The sequence below is a fragment of the Zeus faber genome (assembly GCF_960531495.2).
Source record: "Zeus faber genome assembly, chromosome: 7".
Taxonomy (NCBI): domain Eukaryota; kingdom Metazoa; phylum Chordata; class Actinopteri; order Zeiformes; family Zeidae; genus Zeus; species Zeus faber.
In genome coordinates, this window is record NC_137203.1 from 24,065,743 (window position 1) to 24,091,572 (window position 25,830).

Consider the following 25,830-nt stretch of genomic DNA (forward strand, 5'->3'; position numbering starts at 1 on the left):
GCGGCGCGGTGGCTTGTGCTGTGGGGCATCACAGGGGCAAACAACTCCCCTGTTTGTTTGTTTCTTTATCTTCCTCTATATTCCCTTCTTTGTTACTGTGCTTTTTAATGATTTGCAACTTGACTTGACAGAAAATAAATTACTTGAGACTTGAGACCCTTTTGACTTGACTTGAGTAATGATGACTCGAATTACTTGTTTTTTGTTCATTTTATGTTTTCAGTTGAAATATTATATGAAATATAAAATATTACAATATTCAATGTCGTCAATGTGATCATTAAAAGTGTCAGTGTGACATTACCCAGTGCGAGCGCACACTGGGAATAGCATTGTCATGATTGGCAGGGGCGATTCCAGGATTTTCTTAATGAGGTGGCACAGGAGGGACCAAGTACAAGACTGTTTTTGGTCGGCAGTGATCGCTGTGGTTGAAAACCTCTGCTCTAGCCCGATGGCGTTGGGGTGCTTAAAACAATTCTCCATAAAAAGTTCAAATTAAAGATAAATTTAAATTTGCGACCCACAGCAGAAAACCCGCTGTCTCGCGCATTTCTAAAATCGCCAGGAGCAGACAAATAAGTTGAAAAAAAACCTTTTTTGAAGGAGAATTCGATTTTTCCAGATTCGTGTTCCTTTGTTTTTTTTTTCAAAACCGAGTTTGATTAAAAAATAGTAGAAAAATGTTAAACTGCGGAGTTAAATATTCCCGTTAGATTACATGGGAAAACACAGTTCACTTACCGAGACGCAGAACGGCGCTGAACAACACCGATCAATCATTTCCTTTAAAGCGACAGTCCAGGTGAAGATCATTCCTCCATATTCCATGTGATGTAAAGACACAATGTGAAACCGTTTTGATAAGAGTTCAACCTTTAAATCGTACTACTTTTACACACACACAGAGACATCATTGTGAAGGGGGCGTGTACCATCGAGTAAGAATTGCTGACGTCAACTTCATTTTCCGCGATGATAGTCAGTTCTCCGATAGCAACACGCAGAGCGACAGCGATGCTGAATCTGATATTATCCCGGACTTGGAGAACATTTCAAACAGCGGACCTGAATGTGACAATGAAACGGAATATCGGTCGTACTTCTTTGAGAGACTGTAAATTAAGAAATAAATAACCTTTATTAAGTTATTTGATTACATGTATTTCACTGAATATCAATAATTATCATACAAATTAAATTCATGGTCATACTTTTTGAAGGTTATATTGGCCAATACAATTATAAGACAGCTACTAATACCTTGTCTTTTCTCTTTATAAAGATATACAGAGATACTGCAGGTAAGATGCAGTATCTTAGGGAAAACAAATGACTTGACTTGGGACTTGATTTGGTTTAACTAATGACTCGACTTGACTTGTGACTTGACTTGCTCAAGGAAAAATTACTTAGGATTTGCTTGAGACTTAGACCAAATTACTAGAGACTTACTTGTGACTTAGATTAGAGGGACTTGGTCACATGTCTGGTTCAGAGTAGACATTCAAAATGTCATCTAAGTTCATTGGTGGGTTGTTATAATTTGCATAAATTCATCTAATTTGAGGGGAGATGTCCAGGATAGCGGATAATTCAAATATAAATTGTCGTTCATATGTATGTATTTATTTGTTTATATAATATTTTAAAAGCGTTTCACAATAAATATTTAAATAAAAACAGTCCCATAGTTAGTTGTGTTTTTTTTTTTGTGTAGAACAGGTATAAACAGTATTTTTACACATAAATAAAAATAATATTTACATAACTTATCGAAATAAAACCTCAGTCAGACCAGTGCGTGTGTGCCTCCGCGTCGTGAACTTGACGTGACAGTGGGTTCCTTTTAAGCCAGGGCACCTCGCGGCGAGGGAGGAGCATAGGGTGTCTCTTACATAGAGGGAGAAACGTTTGCCAGTGGCAGGAGACGCCAACTTAAACAAACACAACATCAAAACGGAAAAAACTTCACAAAAAAGAAGGGCTCGCCCAGCGACACTCGGTCCCCTTCAATCCTACAAAAGAACCGGATCGTTCGTGAACGACCCAACACGAGTGCGAGTGGAAGGGACACGGCCGTCCCAGGGGGTCATTTTCCGACTGGACACCTTGATTGATTGCACACTTTACGAAGACATTTCTCTGTAGCTTCACCTCGTGTTTCTATTGAAAAGGAAAAGGCTGCGGAGCCGGGCGCGGTTGGAGAAAAAGACAAGGTTGACCCCCTTGCACGTCAGCCGCGGCCGGTGGAGCTGCTACAGCGGATTCAATAGGAAGCAGCCCGTACGCCGCGCCTACGCGTCCGGTGGACTTCTAGCGTGATACCGAAATACCGCGGATGCGTATTGAACCGTAGCGTACCGAACGGTTCGATAACAGACCGTGTACTGTAAAAATAAATAAATAAATAAATAAAAACATTTTTTTATTATTATTATTATATAATTAGTTACCGCCAATGTAGAAAAGAGCCACAGTAAAGCCAAAGCTGTACATACTTTATTGCAAATGAGTAGTGATACATGATAAATTTTGTTACATTATATTACAATTATCTTTTATTTACAGACGCAATGTGTTGGATCTATCGACATCAACAAATCAATGATTTTTTTTTTTTTTTTACAGTAAATACAGTGCCTGGTTCGTACAAGCAAATGGATATCTTTCCAAGCAATTTAAGTAAAATATAAAAAAAAAACAGTTTCAATAGGCCTATTGACTTTGAGGTGAGAGCACTTGCGATTTTTTTGTGGATATTATCAGAGAAGTACACACAGTTGCTGCAATCGAAAGTTATTATTGTAAGAAATGACATAATTTCATGGCAGATAACGGGACAATTATAACACTTAATGGAGAACACTGGCCATAATATCAACACCTGTAAGGAAATTCAAAGAAATGTTATGATGTTCCTGTAATTTACATACCTGAAGAATTCATTTTGACTGAATGTAAAACTTAGTCACTGGATAGTTTTTCCTGTGTCAACCTCCCTTGCATGTCAATGCAATATTCGGCATCACATATAAAGTACAATATATTGTAAAATTCTCAAGTTTAAGTAATTTGTCAGTTAACGTGAAATTAATTTTACATTAAATTTTTTCTCACGGACATACCAGAGGAAAGTACTATCCATAACTAGCTAAAGACAGTGTACTTTCAAACTCCTGAGCCATTTATACACCTTATATTGAATCTCATGTCGGAGGTGTAGAAGTAGAAAACAATTCTATGACAGTGCACTCTTTTGAGGAAGGTGGTCGAGAGGTACCAGAGTGAAGTTACGAGCAGTTCATTCTGATGCTTAATTATTGCACTTTCAACGTCATTGTTTCTTTTCTCCGTGTGTTTTGGCTTTGAATGATTCCACTCGTTTGTAGCATATTTCTGCCTAGTGGAAGGTGTTTGGGTTGGGCCTGATCATCATGACGACTTTCTTCAGGGAGTAGGCGCCTCCTCTGAACTCGGCCCAGTAGACTCCATCCTGGTAGCGACTGCGGTAGTGTCCCCCTCTGTACCAGACTCCATTCAGGTTAGAATGAGCGCAGGAGTTGTACCACCAGCCACCCTTCTGGTAGTGGGCACAGTTCCCTGGAGAGATGTACACATTATTACAATATATCATACCATTTTACATACAAAGGTGGTTCTAATATAATTAGAGTTTTTCACACTCTGGCTTCTTACCTGTGTACACATCGTGGTCTCGGTCTAATGTTGTGAACTGCTTGCCGTTGTGCCAGGTGAGGGAGTCGCCTGCGTTTCCGTGGTAACGGCCCACCCTTAGCTTGTAGAAGTCCAGCTCGGGCTCCAGTCTGAAGCTGGCGTACTCTGCGAACACCTTCCTGCCAGACCAGTCCTCCAGGGTCACCAGCAGCTTGTAGTTTGCCTGGTTGGTCAGCCAGTAGATGTTCTCCAGACCCAGCCAGTACTCACCATCAATATTGCCAAAGCCTTGCTGCCAAGTACAAACAAGACAAGACAACGTTATATTCTGGAAAACGGAGAATCCTTTTTGTCAATCTCTCTGTAAGATTTAGAGCATTTGGTTTAGATTTCCAGGGGCTCATTCAGGACTGTTTGCTTCATCCTCTGGAGATAATTATAGGTGAAGCACTTACTGCGTGGTTTTTTTTTTTTATCAGAGTACATTATAACAAATGGACCATGAGCGTAGTTAATAGCAGGCATCGGTTGCCCAGATTTCCACTCAGATGCAGTTATTTATAAAATGCCATGGCCTGTGGTTTCCCCTGTAGGGGATCGGAAACACTAGCTGAGTGTTCAATGGTAAAGTGTAATACTTTATTATAGCCCTGGTTCTTTATCTTGTGCTCTTAACTTGCCTTGCTTTGCTTTGGTTCATGGGGAAAACCCTTCTCCCATGATTGCACACATGTATTTATCCAATATTGTTTGAGAATTATCACAGAAAGTTCTCATGGCTAGGTTCAATCAGGACCCCTTGTCCAATGGTGTTTCTTTGAAAAGGTTGTTGAAAATTTCACAGTAATCTGTGAAATTGGCATATTTGATAGATGATTCCCAATATGGTGTTTTCATTCTGAAAGCCTTTCTTACGGTAGCAGTCACCAGGTGCATAGGCACAGCCTAAGGATGCGTGCCGTACGTGGCCACTTAATATTAAATCCTTGTTAATCCACTGTTGCAGCTCCACTGGCCACGGCAGCTGTGCCATTTAATCTATTTTTATGTGTATATAGTTTTTTTTAACTACGGGCGGTCTTTACAACAACTAAGCAAGCGTTTTCCATAGAAACATGAGATAAACTATACAGAAATGTTTTTGCAATCAATTAAAAATCAGTTTTTATATGAGCCTACATTGCACCGGAGATCTAGAGCTGCTGTGGTTTGTTTATTGATAAAGACCCGTTTGAAACACAAAGAAGAACATTTGTAATACGTAGAAGTAATGCAATACAGTGCAAACATACCCCACTGACCAATTTCAACAATTACAGTTGTGGCTCACATTTCAATTATATTAAAAGTTATTTATGGTTGTCATCTGACGTTTCTATGTTTATGTTTTTCCATGTACATGTTGTTTGGTTCGATGTTTATTTGTCTCACCCGTGGTGATTCTCCCCTCTTGGAGAACTGATTCGTTGTTTATAGACCAAAACATGGTAAGATCATTCTCCAAAGAGGGGGTTTGGTGGTGGTTCTGTGTAACATAAAGCTGTGCTCTTGTCATCCTATATCTCATCCACAGGACAGAATTGTTGCAGCAGTTCTAGTAAAAAAAAAAAAAAAGTATACCTTGGATAACTGCAAGACTTTGTCTTCCTATCACAATACGTCCTATAATCTTTGCATACACACAAAGTTAAACAGTCATCTGAAACACGTGTTGTCAAATTTCTAAAAAAATAAGCAGAAATCAACCAATAACTAATAAAATCATTGGTGGTTTTCGAGACATAAAACTTATTATCAAACTATTTGTTAAAAAAAGATGTAGATCACTGTAGTTTCCAATACTCTTCCTCTTTCTAGGACAACATCGACACACATGGGACACTTCCCTGCCACGCTGCGCCAACACGCTTGGTGTACTTCGGGCGTCAAAACAGTTTTTCCTTGCAAAAAATAAATTACATGAGTTTGACTACGAGGGGACATCTGAGCCTGCAGTACAGCTGACTTCATTACAGAGCTGTGTACTCGATAGCAATAATGATTTTAAGCGCATTGACAGTGCAGGCAAGACACACAAAGCCAAGCCGTCTCTTTAGCAACAGAAAACCAAACAAAACCAATCCTGGAGGTAGTTTCACAACGATAAACTTCAGGCTTGGGGGTGCTTGTACCCAAGGGAGGTTTCTTTCCTTTTTATCTGACATTCTAATTCCAGCACAAGTGGCGCCCTGTTGGATCTATCCAGATCCAGATTATGTAACATACATAAAAGGAAATTGCTCTAACTTGGCCCAAGTTTGCAATCTACTCAATGCTGCCCAGTCAGTATGTGTCGCTTGTGTACTAATTGTACAAAGAACCAACTGATGTTGCGAGAACTAATGAGTCAGAAGTTCAGCGCAGTGACCGACTGGACAAAATCACTGCAGCTGCCGCCTCATTAGATATCATAAAAACCTTAACAATTGCCAATTCATTTTTGCTCACATCTGGTTAGTCTCAGAACAACATGCATAAACAACCTGTGTGCAGTCAAACTATGGGGCCTTTGATTTGGTGTGAGGTTCACACACCTTGTATGTCTCCCAGTTCCTGAAGAAGTTGACAGAGCCGTCCAGCCTCCTCTGGATCACGGTCCAACCGCCGGGGTCGTGTCTCTGGTCGCACCACACCTGCATGAGGCGGTTTGCGTTCTCTGGCTTCACCAGGTACATGCCGCTGGTGGCATGGCCGTCTTCTAGAGCCTGCAGGCAGTCCTTCCATGGACCTAATTCAGCGAGAAAGAATCAGAAAATAATAGGGCTTCCCCCTGAAAGTCGACGAGTTGAATCAGTCTGAAACCCCCCAATCGACTTAGATTCTTCAAGTTGTTTTTTGTTTTTTTTTGTCAGTCAGTCAGTGTGTATTACCAATAACAGGATAAAACAGACAGAAGCTTATTAAATGCACAGGGATAAAATGACAATATATTAATATATTTTGATGTGTGTCAATCATCCGGACACGGATGCAAACACAGCTCTCCGTGCGCCCCGATAGCCATGAACAGGGCACAACCCGTAGGGATGGGTGTTGTTAAGATTTTATCGGTTATTTTTTTATTTTTCAAGATAAAAACGAAAACAAATTAGGAGCAGAATTACCACTGCTTTATTTTCTGCACATTACGCATGGAGAGGGAGCGATCGGGGCGCAGTCTGCACTCGGGGCGCAGTCTGCACTCGGGGCGCAGTCTGCACTCGCCGTGCATTTGTCATTTAGAGCAGGGCCTCCTCATGCCTGTGTGAGAGCCAGGCAGAGGATGCCGGCCCCGCCCCCTCACGCATATCTCCATTCTGCCGATGGAGCGGGAGAGAGGAGAGATGTCTCTTCGGATAATAGCGAAAATGCTTTTTGACGAATTTTTTAATCTTATTGCAAGTTAGAAACGGGTAATATAGCTGAAATAAATGGAAAATGGATTTTTCTTAATTTCTCCAATACCGTTTACAGTACCCGTAATGTCGTTGATCTTTAATAATTGAGCCCGTGTCGCATTTAATACCGTTCCTCCGTGTCACCCCCCCTCACCGCGCGCTACCGAATAGTCGAATAGTCACACTGAACAGCTGAATCTGATTCGACTGACAAAATTCTGAGTCGGGTACAACCCTAGAAAATAATGCAAAACATTACTAGAGAAAAAAACCTTTGTTTATACTGTGTGTTTTAGCAGAGCAGATTAAGAGCGAGGAAATAAAAATACAGGGGGAAAACTGCGCATAGAGAGTTTGTTTTATGCTTGGTCTTAGGGAATCCCATATTTCAGCAGGGGAGACTCTTAGTATAATAGCAGAGTTGACTTTGGCAGCTGTTCTCACAAAGGGAAATGGCTATCGGCTGCTGAGCCAAAACCAACACGGGCATGTGGGCAGAGGGAGTTCTGATCCATCAATGGTGAAACAGTAGCAAAACCGTAGCTTGCTGGCTGAGTTTTTTTTCTTCTTAAGTTCTAGATTTGGATTATTACTGTACAGACACATTACACGCTTTTATGGGATAATGTTCAGTGTCCACAACTGCAGCCACCTGAAACTGTTTATTTAATGTCATGCCTAACAAGCTCTAATGCATCAATTTGTATGGAAGCATGGAACTATTTGACTGTTTCCCCATCCTTGCCCGATTGCAAGTAAAATGTTTTCAAATTTAAATAAATATTTCCCATGTACTTATATATTTTTCTTCCATCAGCCTAACAAAGTTGAAGTCTGGCTTGTGAAAAGCCAGGGGAGAATAAACTGTGAACTTGTAAATCTGTATTGTTATTTTTTAAGAAGTAAAAGGATCCGAAAGTGTAACAAATATTGTAAAGACACTGATTGCCACCGAAGCCTCCAATTTGTGTTTCAAATTGTTATACAGTGTTAGATCAGTGTTCGAAGTTAATATTACATTCTGCAGATACGTATCAGTTGGCTTTCTGATGCAAGTCTTTCCACATGATTGGCACCATGCCTCAATGCCTTACTGTTTGCCATTAAAAGTTCCCAACGGAGTAGATATGGAAAAAGCCCTCTAATGGTTCCAATGGTTCTCCTGCTCAAATTGGCAGTGAAAGTGTCGAACTTCTCAAGATTTTACAGGTTGTCTTTTTTCCAACTTCCTGTTTAACAAAGTGTTCAAAAGACAAAGGGGACAGCTGAAAAGGAGGGTCATATAGGGGAGGAGATCGATCTTTTTGGGGGTTTTTTTTAAAGAGGAGGTGGGGTAGGGGTGGAGGCAGGTGAAGACAACAGCACAGAGAGGTTGTGTGGAAGGAATGCATAGTACGAATACTATTAGAAAATAACACATTTTACAGTATGAAATAAATGTCATAATTTATTTGAAGTAGCTACTTTCTCAGAGAAGTGCCCAGAGCTGGAAATCCCAAAAATAAAAAAAATCTATTCTATCTAATTTTCGAGCAAATAACTATCTTATCCCACTTTTTAATTTGGGAGACACAAGCCAGAGTGCTGCCCGGGTTCTGCGCCACTCTGTTCTTCCTGATAATGTCTCCTGCTTTGGTGGAACATTTGACTGATTCATTGCTTGGTGGAAATGGAACAAATGACATCACATTGGCTCTCTGTATCTCTATCTGTTCATGCTTTACACATTTGTTATTTGTTCCTCCTGCAACTCCTTTCACTCCGTAGTATCCCTCTGAGTCTCTTACTCATTCTACCCAGTCTCTTTCTCTCTCTCTCTCTCTCTCTCTCTCTCTCTCTCTCTCTCTCTATCCCTCTTTCTCTCTCTCTCTTTCTCTCCCCATCTTTGGTTCACTGTTGCGTGTTGAGGATTTATGTAACTTTAAGGGTGTAAGTTGCCTGACTGTGGGCAGGAAATTACTTGTGTCCTTTCAAACATTCTTGACAAAGGGCACTGTTCACATCCAGCCTGTTACAAATGGCAAGCACTGTAGTAGCACAAAATATCAATGGCAAAAGCTTGTGTGGACCCATGGTGGACCTGGGTAGTTAGGTTTTTCTCGTTGTTTTTGTTGCTATTGCTTTTTTTTTTTTTTTTTTTAAGAAGACGGTCTTCCTAAATTACAGGAAGCGCTTTGCATACGGAAAAGTCTATTTGATGCAATTACTGACATGAAAGGACCCTTCACACAGATTAAAAAGCTTTATCGTCTACTAACATGTGTTTGGCTTGAGTCCAGTGATCCATTGAGGCACACACGATTGTATTTAGCCTCTTTCTATGCTTTGGGTTGTATCAGGGTAATGATATGCATCTCAGTGGCCCCTTAGAAAACAACAGTATTTTTGTTCTCCTCAAGAGCCCTTTCTCTGAGAATGTTTGGAACTTCTTATTGAAACTGACAATGCCTTGAAGAGTAGTCAGTTAATGTTTTCTTGTGGTTAATGATTAATAGTTGCAGTGCATTGATGCACTCTCAGATGCTACCAGGGATGGACTGGGACAAAAAAAACAAAACCTTTTTTACCCAGACCAGCCCGCCAAAAGCAGCCTGGGGATACTCCTCCACCCCTCTCTCATCAACACACATACAAACACACCAGCCATTGATACCACCACTTATAAGCATATTGGATGGGCTAGGCTACTTTAACACTAAAACAGAGGTCTTTTAAGAGGAAGTGAAAGGTTTGTTGCCAGCAGGCCACCACTGTGAGGATACCATGATAGATTTAGGCAGTTAGTGTTTAATAAATATCTATACTTGAACAGGCTGTATAATCTATTTCAACACAGGAAATAAGTTAAATAATGCCACTGCCAATTCGATCACTTTAACCTTGAAACTTGAAGGAGTTACTCTTCAAGGCAAGTCTATAAACAATAAATAATAACAAGCATCATGTGCTGACTGTACACATTTCAACGTCTATAGTGCAGTTAAAGAATAACTATTTAAATAAAGAAACTCCAAATATCTAAAATTGAACACAAATTAAGTACCGTACATTTTTTTGGCCTGCTGCTAAGGTACAGACCATCCTGGCCTGGGTATTGCTGGGCTATAGACAATAAAATAATATTTAAATAACCAAACACCAGCCTGTATATATTTGTATTATTGCTAGGGTATTGCTGGTCAATAAATGATAAATAATATCTAAAATTGATATTTCCAATGCTTGAAGGCAGCGTGGTAGCATTTCCGACAGGACTTGAATGCAGCAGTGCTAGCTTTTGAAAAAATTCCCTCACAACTCGGAAAAACAAATGCTGTTGTGCGTCCCTTAATGTTAAATGCCACTCACAAACCAATAATGTTGGTGTATATACCCGGGAGGATCCTAAAGTGTGTGATTTCAGAGAGAGTGAGAGAGATGCGCGTCACCGGCCCCTTTGATTATAAGGGCTCGTGCATAATCAGAGTGGGCCGACAATGCAGATCTCTCGCTCTTGTTTTTGGAGAATGGGCTGCTCAGGCGGTCCACAGAGCAACCGGCCCACCGGGATTTGTCCTCGTGCTCCCGATAGCCAGTCTGAACAGGATGTGACCAAAGACATGCAACTCTTAATCACAAGAGTTCAGCTTCACTCTTTCCGCAACAACAGATTTTCATTGTATCATTGTAACAAAAAGCTATTTTCATTTCAGAGCACTGAGTGACTCACCAGAGGGTTTGTTCGTTGTGGAGGGGCTGTGTGTTCCACTGGGCATGGTGGGTAGCACCGCTGGCATTGACTTTTGGTCACTCTGGATCTCATTGGTGATCTGATTGTTGATCCGTGGAGGCATGGGGGGCTGATAAGGCTTGTTAAGAGGCGGGGCTGGTGGTGGGGGCTGCGGTCGGGGCTGGGGGACTGGAACAGGCCGGTGGACAGGGCGACCCTGGCACTGCTCCTCTAGCAGGGCTATGAGTGTCGATTGGTTGGTGGCCAAGGAAGCCAGGTGCTGGTATTTGTGTTCCAGGTCCTTGTAACGGCTGGTGAGCAGTTGCATCTCAGAAGTCTGATTCAGGATCTTGTTCTCCATCTGAGCCAATTCTAAGGCATTGTCTCGCTTCCTGATGATCTCATGGAGCAGCTGCATGTACAGCTGGGTAACCCTGGAGTTCATGTTGCGGCTCTCCTTCCTCAACAGCTTGACCTCGTTCACGATACCTCCGTCCACCTCCACCAGCTGCTGCAGGGTCTCAATCTGCCGCTTCTGTTTCTGCAGCTCCACATTCAACAGCTCCAACTCCTGCTTGTTGACCCGGTTCTCCAGCAGGGCCTCGGGCTCCTTGGAGTTAACGCAGATGGCCCCGGTCACCTTCTGTTGGGGAACAATGAAGGTGTAGGAGCACTTGTCTCCCTGCAGGTCAGGGGGGGCACGTTTGCTCCTTCCTGCATAGAGGAACTCCTTCTCCAGGCCGTCCTCACTGCTCTCAAACTCCTGCGTCCTCTCCTGACCAGCATAGCCCTTAAGGGGGCTGCCGGCGGAAGGGCTGGCCTGAGTCTGCTCCACGCTGCAGACTAGTCCATGCATTAGCAGGAGCCCCAGCAGCGCCACCGAAGGGGGCTCCATGAGTCTGGCTCAGATTCACCAAAACCTGATAGAGACACAAAATGACAGGGTCAGATGTATTGTCTTGTAAAGGAAAACTTTTGTCACACAGGATTATTGACGACAGTTCTCATCTCGCACTAAGCTGATGTGTCATAGTATCTTGTAGTAGTGAGCAAACCAAAGTGTGTGCAAGAGAACCTTTGCCAAAACATTTCTGAGCAGGATGTATCGAATTCTTTCCTTGTTATTGTGGTTTGGGAACCCTCAGAACCTGGCTGCTTGCACACTCTGACAAGATATCAATGGAGTCCCTTCACGATCCGGCTGATTGAGACCAGAAACAGCCTGCCCCTTGGGATACCCTGACTAACCTAACTGATATGGAGAGGCACACAGCTCAGTGAGTTTCTTTGCCCAGGGAAGCCCTATTCATTACACTAAACTGGAGAGGGCTGCGAGTTATTAACACTTCCAGCAAACAGAGGCCACTAAAAACATTAGAGATTAAATTAAACCATACACACTTTTCCTGCTGTTAGGACCGCCAACAGATGCTGCCTGTTAAAATTATGTAATATCTATGGAGTAACTTGTCAGCAAGTATCTTGGTATATTTGTAATGTAGGCGTTTCAAAATGTCATATTTGGTATGAAATTTCTGATTCAATATAGACATTCTTTTCAAGAGGTTTAACCTACACCATTCCAAATGTCTTCAAGAGAGGATGTTTGAAAGTCACTAATCTTCCCACACTCCCCTAGAGGAAAATGTTTTCTTTGTCTAATGATGTGATGACCACTATAATGGCAGTTTGTAGTTTCTCTGTTACTGTTCTGTCAGGGGCGTGTGTTTAGCTTAGCTGGACGTCCTGGATCAGGCACTTCTTGGGTGACTGCCACTGTTGGGTCTTGACACATGAAAACACTTCTATCTGCACTCTAGTGCAGGCCTGGACATCTTTGCTTATGGAAAATTTGAGACACTAGCAGATGATGCTATTTGTGGATGCGTTTTTAAATATTGATTGTGTTACGTCAGACTAAACCCACTATCCCTTACCAAAAGAGGTAAATGAATTGAGTATAAGACACACAGATAGATAGATGGATCAGAGTTTCCGTTAGAAAAAAATTGGTGCCGGTCCACGTGTGGTCGAAAATTTCAATGTCCCGCACAGATGGAAGAAATTCCGGTCATATATTATATGTGTTTATTGAGCTTCAAAACATTTCATAGGCACACTGTATAAAGAATGAAATCATGAAGGCGCGTAGATATATAATACTTTTTTTTGAATATTCAAAGTAAAATAAGTCCCATCTGTTAACGCAACAATAAGTAACAAGTGCAGCTGCTATAATTAACATTTCACTTAAATACAATTTTGCTAAAATCAAAAACAAAATAAATATGAAAAGTAGGTCTAAATAAATAAAGTTTGTGGTGTTTGTTTGTTTGTTTGTGGTCCGTCTTCGTCAGGACATCTCGTCAACCTATTTTACACCATTGATATTTACCATCTGCTTTGGGTCGGGACTTAAATATCAAAAAAAAAACAACTATGGATGTATGGATGTCTCCCTGTTGTCAACGGTGCATCATCTTTCTGCTTCTCCTCCGAGTTATGGACGCTGTCTCTGTCTCCGCTCCTTGTGAGTTGTGTTTCCAAGCGCAACCTGTCCACAAGGGAGGCGCAACGGCGGGGCTTATTTCTATATCTGTTTGGTTAGAAGTGAAAGTGAAACATTAGATCGTCCAAACTGATTGGCTTTCCATTGTAACTTTCCGAAAGCGGAAATGAACAGATCTGCGAGTTGTTTTTTTTTAATCTAGTCTATCTAGTCTATTTTTATTTCGACATCGAGGAACAAATATGCCGATAACTATCGTATTTGTTTAAACGTCCAGCACTAATTCAAATTGTGCTTGGAGGGAATTACTTTCACCAGACATTATGACCGGAGAGATTTAAATATGTTGGACTTCAACAGATTTTCCCGGTGAAAAAAAGGTAATCACTGGATAACGGAAACTCTGAGATGTATAGATATACATGTGGAACACAAATGGAAAATAAGAAAATGTAATAAATTGAACACATGTAATGCAAATTAAAGGATTCAAAAGGAATGTTACAAAACATCAGCTCTTGTCTGCAGCAGTCTGTACTTCTGTTTGTGTCTGAGACATAAACAACGTTTAGATACGATGTGTTTCATGGTGCTTTATCCATTAAGGGTTGCTTAAAGTGCAGCCTCTCATTTACCGCAGAGCTGTTTGTCTAGAATTCAAAGTACAGGAATTTTTTAAAATTAGAATAAAAAGATCGGCCAGCGTTTGAAGGCGATGTGGTGTTATTAGAAGCGGAGGGGATGCCACAATGTCCAGAAGAGAATGTGACTCCTGTGTTAGGATAACAAGGCCCTCAACCCCTGGGGCTCCTTAATTGAAAGCTGCTGCAGATTGGATTACAGGAGCCCAGTGCAACGCCTCCCCAGAGCCAGAACGGGCCCGTCCGATCCGACGGCTCGTATTGGAGACGATGGTTGAGAAAATGTGCAGGGGTTGCTCGTTTACATGCGCCTTCACTCTCCCTCATACCACGAGAAAGATTAGCTCAGGAGTAGCAGAACGAAGCAGACATGTTTTTGTCTTGTTACTCTGGGCTTCCTGCCAGCGTATTAGGTTGGAGATGAGGAGAAATGCAGCGCTCTCTAAGAACATGACCCATGTGAGCTTTCAATCCTCTTTGCTGTTTACGTCCAGAATACGACGTGTGAACGCCGTCTGATTCTGGCATGCTGCGGAGAGAAAACGAGACTCCCTGCTCCTCAATCCCACATGTGTCTGAGGATGACCGGGGCGAGAGAAAAAAATACACACATCTTGGAACTGGTGCTGGGAGTAATGATTTAAAAACACAAAAAAGAAAAAAACACATAGCCTGCACACCCACGCACCAACACAACATGATAATGTTTGCAACTAACCGACCGTTCCCACGAAATGATGAGCTCACGAGAGTGTGGACTGTCAATGTACGCGTATGAAGATCTCCAGAAACAGAAACCAGAAACAGAAACACCACCTGGAAACACAGTGTGTATTAGTTTTGGCTGGAGACAGGATCTGGCTTAAAAGCCGTGGAGGATTCTATGAAGGTACCTATTTCACGAAGTACACAATGTTCTCAAAAAGTTTGAGTTTCTGGTTGACATTTACTATGAAACTGTCTCCACAGAGCCGTTGCGCCGTTCGTGGCAGTAATCCTGTCTCTACGAAGTCACCTCGTCTTTTGCTGATCGATGCGCAGAACAAAGCATTGTTAGAATCCAACCCCAGTCTGTGAAGTCAGATCTAAATTTAAGAAACATACTAATATTAGACTTTAAATAGAATGCAAACCAATATAATAGAATGGGCTTCTGTCACAACTAAAATGTAGGTGGCTATAGCCGCTCAGTGACTTTTGTGGCTCCCTCCTCTGGAAAACGAGCTCTGCGTCCGGGACACTTAGAATACAGCTTATAATAAACTGTGTGTATGGGTGTGTAGTATGTGCGTGTGTTTTGTGATTTACTTCTTCCTCTGTTAATGTGTGTTTTCAAATAACAACCCATGCTGTGCCCAGGCTTCCAGAGAGAGAGGGTCCCATCCGCCCCGGCCACATTCTGCCGCAGGAAACAACAGCGAGCTTCCTCCATCTGTCCATTCTTAACCCCCCAGCTCATTACTCTCGTAACGTTGGTTTGCCTTAACAAGCGAACATTGACTGGTCAAGAGCTGTTATATGATTAACGAGTGTTGAGAAGACCTCTACCTAATGTCTAAATGAGAGTGGTGCTGCACTCCTGAATTAACAAATCGATTGCCACCTCATACAATTGATGTAGCGTGAGGTAAATACAACATTCTGCATGTTTCACTGTGTTTTGGGCATAAACATGGCTTTGCTGTAGGGAATAATTTTTCAGGGCTTCACTTGATGTTAAATCAAGTGTGCGCGTAGTTCAGCGTGTCTCCGGGCAGCCTTTTCTCTTAATGCTCGGCACATAGTAATTAGAAGGTGAGCAGCCCAGCTCGGCCTCGCCGATGTCTCTCACCCCAACCCCTCTCATTTCGCGGGAGCATGGCATTCTTCACATTCTCCGTCACCTCATTAGAGCATGCTGCCACAGACACACATGGAAAGTCAACGATCGGTGGCGGACCGCAAGAGATAGACCCTCGGCCACAGTAGCAATCTCTTCCCCGTGCAGTTTAAGACAGATCTACCGACCCGTTTTGTTACTGCTGTCCCACTTTCTGAATGAATGCTCCTTAATCACATCATCACCGGCATCATCTCCATCAGGGCGTCACAGCACATCCACACACAGGCACACATTCACCAGTAAGCGAAAAATAAGTGGTCGGCTTTATACTGCACGCTCAAATTAGCACCTCAATGCACTGAGGACTGGCAGAAGCTCCTGTATTACACCCAATATGTTGTTGGATCAGAGTCAAATTAATTTGCTCATGGTGATATGCGCTATTACATTACGTTGAGAGTGGCCTCGATCTTTCCTCAAGCATGTAATCCTTGAAAACCCGTATCATGACATTTGGAACATGATTAACCTCAACTGCTTGCTCAATTTGATGGTGCAGGGAAGTATATTTTGGAATGCCTCGGCTGAATTTTGGGCTTCATCATTGTGTCCTACTTTTTCTGTGTGTTGTTTCCCCCACCCACCACCCCTCTGCCACCACCACTCAACCGGCCCGTTTGTGATCTGGGTTGGACAGTGAGGCAGGGGGTCAAAGGAATTGTTTCGATAAGCTCTGGCGTTCTACCTCAAAGCCTCCTTATCCAAACATTACCCTGGCAACAGAAACAAAGCAGGGATTGAACAGTCTTCTCCCCTGTCCTCAAGAGCCCAGGGGAACATCCTGCACCCACGGAATGCTCCACCAGGTCGTTCTAAAGCTGCTTATCTTGTTTTTTTATTCAAATTTCTTACTCTGCGTGGAGGTCTACTTTTTTTTTTTAAGATTTGAGTAGAAAAAAAAGCTGTATAAATCAACTATAACCTCTGCAATCACCTTCACCGTGCAATCATCGCAATCGCAGTCCCACCCTGCCTTGACGTCTTTGGAGTCACGGCGTTGTCACAAGCTGTGTCTTATCTAGATAGCAAGAATTTATAGCCTGGAGAGCCGACTCCAAAAAGCATCACCCTGCGTTAAAGTGACCTCTGTCCACCTTTTCCCTCTCAGCATCAACTGTCAGATTAAAACATTAAAAAAATAATAATTACACATCTTGCCTTTGGCATTTAAACTCTGATGAAATCAATCACCACTGCCGGCGCAGAGAGTACATAAAATTAAAAAAAAATGATTTCAAAGAAGACAATTTAAAAACGATTAGTCCGAAACTCCATGGCGACAACTGATTGCATTCCCGTTATTTAAGACTTTGACCAAGGTATTGATTTCCACCTCAGGGCCAACAGCCACACGAGACAGCCTATCCAGAGTCGAATGATGACATTATGGTGATTCAAATGTAGGCACATTATATTGACAAATTACTAATGAGCAATCACATAATGATTAACACAGACCGTAAAAGTCGAAGGACCGCACAATGCTCACCAGGTAACTGTAGACCACTCGAGGCACCTTCAGTTCCCTTTCCCTCTTGGAAGAACTGATTGAAGTTCCTGCTGGTAAAAAGTCATCCCAAGTGTGAAAAGCTGTTCCCGCCGCGTTCTCCTTACTCTCCTTCCCGCACTCTCTGCTGTTTCTGTGACTCACTCTTTGTCACCTGAGTTCATTCCAGCAGCGGAAAGGTAATTGTGGTCTAGAGTCTGTTACTGACGCACAGTCAACGGGACGAACATGAACTCAGCTTGCTGGGAATTCCACCGGAAACATTGAGTAGGTCTTTGAGGAGTCCACATGAAAGAGAGAAAAAAAGTTTGAACACAAAAGTGGTGGACAGTTGGTAACTTTGTTTTGCCGGTGGAGGTAGTTTCCTAAAAGTGGGAGTAGTGGGAGTCCGGGGTAGACTGTCACTTTCTGAGAACTGAATCCATCGTTTTTGCCTCACGGCTCAAAGAGGCAGTCTCTCTCAATTACACCTCTCTCTCCCCCTCTCTCTCTCCCCTCTCCTCCTCTCTCGCTCGCTCTCCTTTGTGTTTCTAAATGATGAAAAATCCTCTGGCACACTGTTTCAGTAGGCAGACAAATTGAGCTCAGAGCCTCCCCCCTTCTCCTTCAAATTGAACACATTCTTATTTAAAGCAACAGCCCTCACTCCTTCCCTCCTCCCTGTGGCACAAAGAGATCTGCAAGCATGCACATGACACAAGCTGTACACACTCCTGCGCACACACACACACACACACACACACACACACACACTCACACACACACACACATACACACACACACACACACACACACACACACACATACCCCCTACTCAAATTTCCCGGCCCCTGCCCCCTCTGTCCACTGGTTTCTCACCACCACCTATTTCTGGCTGGGACTTGTCCTTATGGTAGCAGACCAGGCTGATGTCACAGTGATCGGATCTTAATTGGCCATGAATCAATATTTGCCCCTGGTGGCTCTGTGGTGGGGGTGTGGTGGTGGTGGTAGGGGTGGGCTGCCACAAGGCTAAGAAAGAGCTCCAGGTGCCGGGACCGAGACCAGGTCTGGGCCAGAGACAGCTGACCCCTTGTTTAAAAAGCCTGGAGATTAGGTGTGTCTGGTGTGAAACGTGTTTCAGATTGCTTATGACGCTTCGCTCATGTTCTGTTTTTGTTCTCTCTGCTCTCTCCAAAGCATCGCTGTGTTTACTTGTGTTTCTGTTAGCTGATGGACGCTGACAAATAGAAGTTGATAGTATGTTGAGACAAACTAAAGATGTGTCAGAGTGCGGATAAGACTGCCAAAGCTCTATAAACTTCTCAGGCATAGTATTGGCAATGGCTGTCTTCACTTGGACCTTGTTGGCTGTTTCTGTGATGTGCCAGATTTTCTTTTGTCTCACAAAATGTTTTTTTTATTAGGGATTTCCCTTTGCTAAGATTATAAGCGTATTAGAAGTATGCCAATTATTTATTATTTAAGGGTAAAAGGTCCGTCAGTCTCCTCGTGAGATCACCAATATTGTACCGTAAAATCAATAATGAGATACATCGATTGCCCTGAGTAACGTTTTGTTTCTATCCGAAGTCTGCTCCAGAGTGATACCCTGCGGGTTTCATTTCACATTCCACCAGGCTGTTTTAACCCTCTGAGCCGTTAACCATGACATTTTGTCACTGAATATCCCCGTTAGTGTGCACCATGTGCTTTACTAGATCCAGCCTGCGTGATTCCCCTCTAAGGGCTGCAATCAAACCAAATAAGCTGCAGATGGTGAAGATCCTCTCTGTTTGGCCATAAACCTTTGAGGAAAAACACAAAGCATTACGGCCGAGACACATGCTTCTTAAGTGACATTAATTGTTAACTACATTAATACGAAATGAAATGCGTAAAAGTTGCACGCTCCTTTTGTTTCACTTATTATTTTGAATGAACCCCTCGGAGAGTACCCACTCTCCGAGGGTTCAGGTAAGTCATTTTCTGCATCAAAATATCCACTTCCATGGATATCGCTCCACCAGCAGGACGCCGTAATAAAACTTCATGAAAGCTACTTGACAAATTGTGTGACATGTGTACAAGTCATCAGCGGGAGATTAGCAGGCAATGAACCCCTGTCTGGCTCTCTGCTGTGAATGCAGCTATCCAGGTGTTTCTCCTTGTAAACATGAGATCCGTAGGATTCGTGTGCTAGAGTGCACCACACTGTGTCCAATTGCCGAGCGGAACACCCTTAAAGTGTAGGTATTTGGCAGCAAATAACTCCCAGATTGCATTTCTGTGTTTGTTATCGAGTGCCGTTTGGTCATGAAAAATGTCATACTTTGAGTTTTGGCCAGCCCGTTAACTATTAGGTGAAATCATCTAAGACAGGAAAAGCAATTTGGAGTTTGTCGATGTTGTTCATGAACGGGACAGCTGTGGAGAATATTTTCTTCATATTTTTTATTCATTCTATGAAGGAGGCATTGTTGGAGGATACACAGCTCAGCTCCCACTGAGAGGCCCAGGTATCAACGTGTACTCCATATGTAGGATTGCATTTCTTTGTCGCTAACCAGTGTAGCCAATTCTTTGTGTGTCATTGACTTGTTTGTAACAGATTTTCCAGATGTATTATATAAATTCATTGTTTTGGTTATATTCATTAGTTGAAGTCAGACTCTAGAGTTTTCCATAACTGAACCCATGTCTTGTTCTTGATTGTAAATGGAATTGTCTAAATATTTCGCTTGATGCTAATATAAGAACATGCAGCTGGCTTGATGATGGGGGAAAAAAAGTTCCTGGCAGGCGGTACTGGATAAAAAAAACAACAAAAAAACAACAACCCCTCTTCACAACATTTTGACCTAACAGTTGCCACGCATGCCCCAAGCTCGCCTCTGGTAGCACGCTTCGATCAAAGCAAACATGATTAAATAGGAGCAAAAATACGGCACATTAAGTTTTGGGAATCCAGCTTCAAAAGATATGGATGACTGTTTTTTGTTTTTTTTGTTTGCTTTTTTGCCCTCCTGTTCTTTGCCCACTCCACTGAAAGCAGCAGCTGACCGGCGTGAAGGCGACGGAGCCTCAGTCTGGACGGAGGCTTGCCGGGTCCATCCTGCGACCGTGGTGTCGCTGCGGTGATTAGCTCTTTCCATCACTAATCCCCAGCAGGTGCAGTAACACCATCCTATAAAAATGTCAGCGGAAAATGTTACTCCCATATCGAAACTTTAACCAATCAGTGCATTTTAAGCCGCCTGAAAGGACCACATGGGAGAGCTCATGGAAAGTTGGTCCACGTTGGAAATGTTTCGCAGATGGAGCTCCACGTTTTGTAAGGAGCACGTTGAGAGAGTGGTCCAGTTGTTGCCCAATTCATCTGGCAACAACAAGGATGGAAGCATCCAGACTAACCGGTGGTGATGAGGTCAATACCGAAGAGCAGATGACAGATTTAAAGATGTGTTCATTTGACACGCTTGGTGTTGTCACGTTTCAGTTTTTTGGCAGTGCCCAGACAACAAGAGAAATTGTCCCAATCCCCGTTGAGAGTGCATGGTGTGCAAGCGTCCGACTCGTTTAGCATCAACCCAGCCGGAATCTTGCCGAACTATTAGTGAGTCAGACCAGCTCTGGCAAAGACACGGCATGTGATCATTGCACGAGCCAAGTTATTGCCGTGACTGTTTTTGGCCTGAGTATGGATGCCGTAGTTGGGCAGTCTTAAAGACACAGGTAGACGATAACCTCAACTTAACCTCAACCTTAACCCATAGCGTCCAAAATTGGCAGAATATTAGCAGTGTAGCACCTGGAAAGAAGGAAAATGTAGGATGGAGGCCAACTTGGATGGCATAAAGCACAAAAGGAGAGGGGTAAAAGGCCTACAGTTTATTCATAACATCACGTGGGCTGAGGCGTTCAAAAATCGGCTTTTCAAAGTGAAAGCGTGTAATTCAGTGTGATCAACTGACCATTCAGCAACCAGGTGTATCTATTCTTAGGTTATGAGTATTTCCAACCGTTTTAACTTTTGAGGCTATGCGCCGTTTAGTTCCGTTCATCATAATAGCTGAATGTTCAAGTCACATTATCTTCCCAGCTCTTGTAATCCATCAACACAATCAGTAGAATATTAGGGTATTCAGCATGTGGGCACAGGGTGTGGGAGGGGAAAACACACTGATTCCACGATATAAAAGTAAATTTCCTTTTCATTCACTAAATCCCAGAGATTATCATCATTATTATCATTTATAATCCAGCGTGGTCGGTTGCATGTCTGTGTTGGTTGCTCAGGTTGACTTTCAGTCATGTGTGTAAGAGTATTTTAGTAGTGCACATGATGATACCAATACAAAGTGTGTGTGTATAAGAATGTTAAGTTGTACACATGAACATGTACCGCTTCATTGTTTTTGAAGGAATTTCAGAAGAGCAGTTTTCAGTGATGTGTGTGTGAGAATATTTAAAAGGCGTACATGTCCTGAGAGTCACAGAACATGTATGGCTTAGGATTTGGCTGTAAAGAACAAAGAACAATATATATATATATATATATATATATATATATATATATATATATATATATATATATATGATTTTTTTAAACACATACCTAACCAGGGGCCCACTGTACCGTTGCATCCCTAATGCACACATACTCTGCTATCGAATGCTGCCCAAAATATTAACAGGATATCTTTGCTTTAACTTTGCTTAATGTACCGATTGCCTAAATTGTGTCAGCATCTGTCAATGTCTGGAGCGCCCTTTCAACTTTTCCCATTGGTAAAAGGTGGCGCTACTAACTATCCATGTTTTGGAAAGCTGCTTGTTATGTTGCCTTTTGACTTTCAGCACACATGTTTTGTAGTGGCTGCAGGAGCAGAATTCAAATTGTCAGCTTCCATAGTTAATATATACAATTCCTGGTATTTGTAGTTCCTAAAGAGCAACACTTCCTGTGTGGCAGTATTATTCCCACCAGTTTATTTTTCAGCGCACCAACACTCAGAATCACTTCATCCAGAGGGTCTCACCATGTTGTATTAGAGATCTTATTCGGCTTAGTACTGTCAAATCAAATACTAATAGCAATTTAAATGTAATATTTTATCACAAAGAAATCATCACATGTACCTTCAAGTGCATTTTATACATGCTGACCAACTCTAACTCAGCGTAAGCTCTGTTGTATGTTTGTTTTAAGTTCCTCAGCCGTCCTAAAATGCTCTGTTTTATCATTTCCTGTGTGAGGAAACAGATATAGGGAGAATTTAGGACCTCTGCACTAAATCCGCAGATTAGGAGAATCTGGTAGAATTCCAATGCTCAACCCACACAACTTGTTAATCTTTTATTAGTGCCTCGAATGGTACATCTGCAAAGGACAAAAAAACCAAGTCAAACATTTCAGCTGAGGTCAATTAAAAGTATCAGTTGTTTTGTGTTCCCCACATGACAAAATCAACAACGTTAATTCAGGTGAGGTTATTATCTATTGTTTCAGAATTGATGCCGAAGGAGAATCTTTGAGAGCTGTGCCCTTTCCTTATCTATGGTTTCCATTCCCAAATTTTTCCATCCTAATGAGCGAGTTTTCAAGCCTAGCCATTGACCTGAAACTCCAGGGAGTACTCGCTCCAGTTTATGTGACCAAATCCAGTCAAGTGTGGCCTTTTCCATTCCTGCGCCTTGAGCGAGCCATCAGTATTTGCGTGACTATCAATACGGCGCCTGCTGCGAGTGCTCACGATCTCCAGTTTATCGGTTGAAGAGTTATCGTCTCACACTGTCGCAGTAACGGAATTGAGAAAGCTGCATGGATGGCGCTGACACCAAAAAATAAGGGGGTGCTGCTCTCTGATAAGAGAATTCATTGTATCAAAAATCTAACCACTTGTGTGCATCTGGCAGAGTTCAAATCACTTGTTTGTTTTTTTCCAAAACTGGGTGATTTTTTTTTTTTGATGCAAACCAGTCCAGCTTGGAGAAAATTAAGTTCTTTGTCGGATCCTTCTAATGCTTAAACTCGCCGGGAGAAAAGTGTGGCTTCTTGTGAGACCCGGATGTCCTTTGAACTGTGACAGGTTTGCTTGTCTAAGCCACACAAAAGTTTTTTTTGGCACCGTGCAGTGTCAGTCCTGATCTAAATGGCCTTTGTGGTCAGTGCACATTTACAAGCCTTATTGGAAGAATGCAATAGGGAGCACTGCTACTGTGGCTGTGGGGGGACGGGACCACACACACCATTCTTTAAACACCGTGCCGCCATTCTTTAACTATTTGTCTTGGACCATAGCACCTCAAATAAACCAACGTAAGCTTTGCTGGAGGACTTTAAGGCCACCTCTCTGTCCACCATCCGTTTCAGGCAAATCCATCCCCCCCCCCCCGGTCGTCATTTCACAGCTTCAGCATTGTTTCACACATTTTTCACATGCAGCACAAGCAAACCTCCATCTGTCCTGTGCGGACATGTGGCTCCTCACCAGATTTGTATTTATTTATTTATTTATTTATTTATTTATTTATTTATTTATTTATTTATATGTTTGTTTATTTATATATTTATTTATTTTTTAACCTGTGCTGTCAGCAGACAGAGTTAGTCTGCCAGTGGAGTTCAAGTTCTCAACCTGCAATGCAACTCTTTATTCATTCTTAAATCATCAAGAACTGCAGCAACAACTCTGTCCTGTGGCTGACCTGTGGGATAACAAGAGGACAGCTTCACCAGTCCCCCTCTTTGGAGAACTATTTTACCATGTTTGTGTCTATAAACAACTAATCACTACTCCAAGAGCGGGAGATTCACCACGGGTGAGACAATTAAACATAGAACCAAAAAACATTTACACAGAAACCAAAACATTGGATGACAACATGTATTAAATAACAGAGTTAATCAGCTCCAGGAAAACTGAAACAGCAATTGGGCACATGGCCTCTTCCTGTCATAGTTATGGCAGTAAATGAGGGAGGAAAGGAGAGGAATGTAACCAAGAGGGTGTTGAGGGTGTGTTCAAAGCAGGTGGTGGTGGTGTGTGGTTGTGTGTGTGTGTGTGTGTGTGTGTGTGTGTGTGTGTGTGTGTGTGTGTGTGTGTGTGTGTGTGTGTGTGTGTGTGTGTGTGTGTGTGTGTGTGTGTGTGTGATGGGACCACCTGCGTGTGTGTGTGTGTAAGGTGTCCACCAGTAAGTGTACAGGACTTATCCCAATTGGTTCTGGTGTATAAGGTTGGTATTATGTCGTGGTGCCTCCAAGCAGCGGAAAGGGCCCCGAAGCCCACCCTGAGCTTTGCAGCTGCGTAGACACCCCATGGCTGCAGGAAAGCCCCAAGCACCCCGCCCCGCAGCCACAGAAGACCCCCGGGCCCCCAGAGAAGCCGGAAGGCCGCGGAGCAACCCCCACGCCTGGTCCCGAGGAGCACAACCCACTCCCAGGGGGCATGAGGAGACCCCGCACCCCAGGGGCGCACACATACAATCCACCCCCAAGTGCAGTCACAAGACGCAGCCGCAGGCGCTTTATCTTTTTTGCTGTTGACAGTGAAGTACTTGAAGTGGGCCAGTACTCATGGCTGAGTACCACTTCTGCGTTGTACTCTTTTACTCTTTACTTGATGTACAAGGACATTTTCTTGAGCACCGGCACTTCTCACAAGCCGCCGGTGCTCTCTTCTGCCCTCTCAAGTGGACAAATCAAGTGGAAATATTGTATAATATATCATTTTATGATATGATGAGTTTGGGTGCACTATTTTATTTTATTACCATAACGGATAAGCTGGGAGCTCCGGCTCGGGGTTTCCGTGACGTCATTGGCCATATATGGACACGGATGGGGGATTTTATTTTAAATCGTGGGAGTCCTTGCTTGCATTTTCTATTTCGCACATGTTTGGTGGAAACAGCTGGTTTCACACATTATCTAATCCACCAGTTCTGGTCCCATTGTTGGTAGGGTGCTGCTGCCCGCGCTTTGGTTCAGGTGGATTAGAAACTGCAAGTTCACATCGGGTTAAGAGGCAGAAGGAAGTGATGCTGCGTTCCATGGGAGCTCGGAAATCCATCATTCGAGCCAGTGGTCCCCATGTTAACATAACATAAAAACTACAGAGTAGCTCAAAACGACAGTCGAGACGTTTTAAAAGCTATACAAAGGGAACGTTGTTCACCGTCAGCGGTGTGTGCCACCACGTTGCCGTGATGTCAGATCTGTTATATTGGTGAACTCAGTGCGAGCAATCGGCTCTGAAATTCCATCATACTGTTACTAATAGTGATGTAATGGAACATAGTTTGTCCGTTTTACGTATGGATCGCCCTTCACGGTCCGGCACGCATGTGTGGATTAATTGCAAAATTTAACCATCATAGCGAAATACAGTTTTACTGCTGCTGTTACTTTTTAACATAATAATTCCCTAAATCTGGATGCAGCATTGCAGTGAAGAGAAAGTAGACAAGACAGATGCGTGCTGTGTTTTACTCTGAAGCACAATGA

General features: G+C 42.7%; 1 protein-coding gene across 1 annotated transcript; it reads right to left on the reverse strand.

Moving 5' to 3' along the window:
* Window positions 1–2,484: 2,484 nt before the first annotated feature.
* Window positions 2,485–17,889, reverse strand: angptl2b (angiopoietin-like 2b). Its single transcript, XM_080004681.1, has 5 exons — window positions 17,325–17,889; window positions 10,804–11,723; window positions 6,252–6,445; window positions 3,700–3,970; window positions 2,485–3,603 (listed from the first exon to the last, which is right to left on the reverse strand). Exons 2-5 carry the CDS (start codon window positions 11,696–11,698, stop codon window positions 3,404–3,406), a joined length of 1,560 nt encoding a protein of 519 aa, XP_079860807.1. The 5' UTR covers window positions 11,699–11,723; window positions 17,325–17,889; the 3' UTR covers window positions 2,485–3,403.
* Between the last annotated feature and the right edge of the window lie 7,941 nt (window positions 17,890–25,830).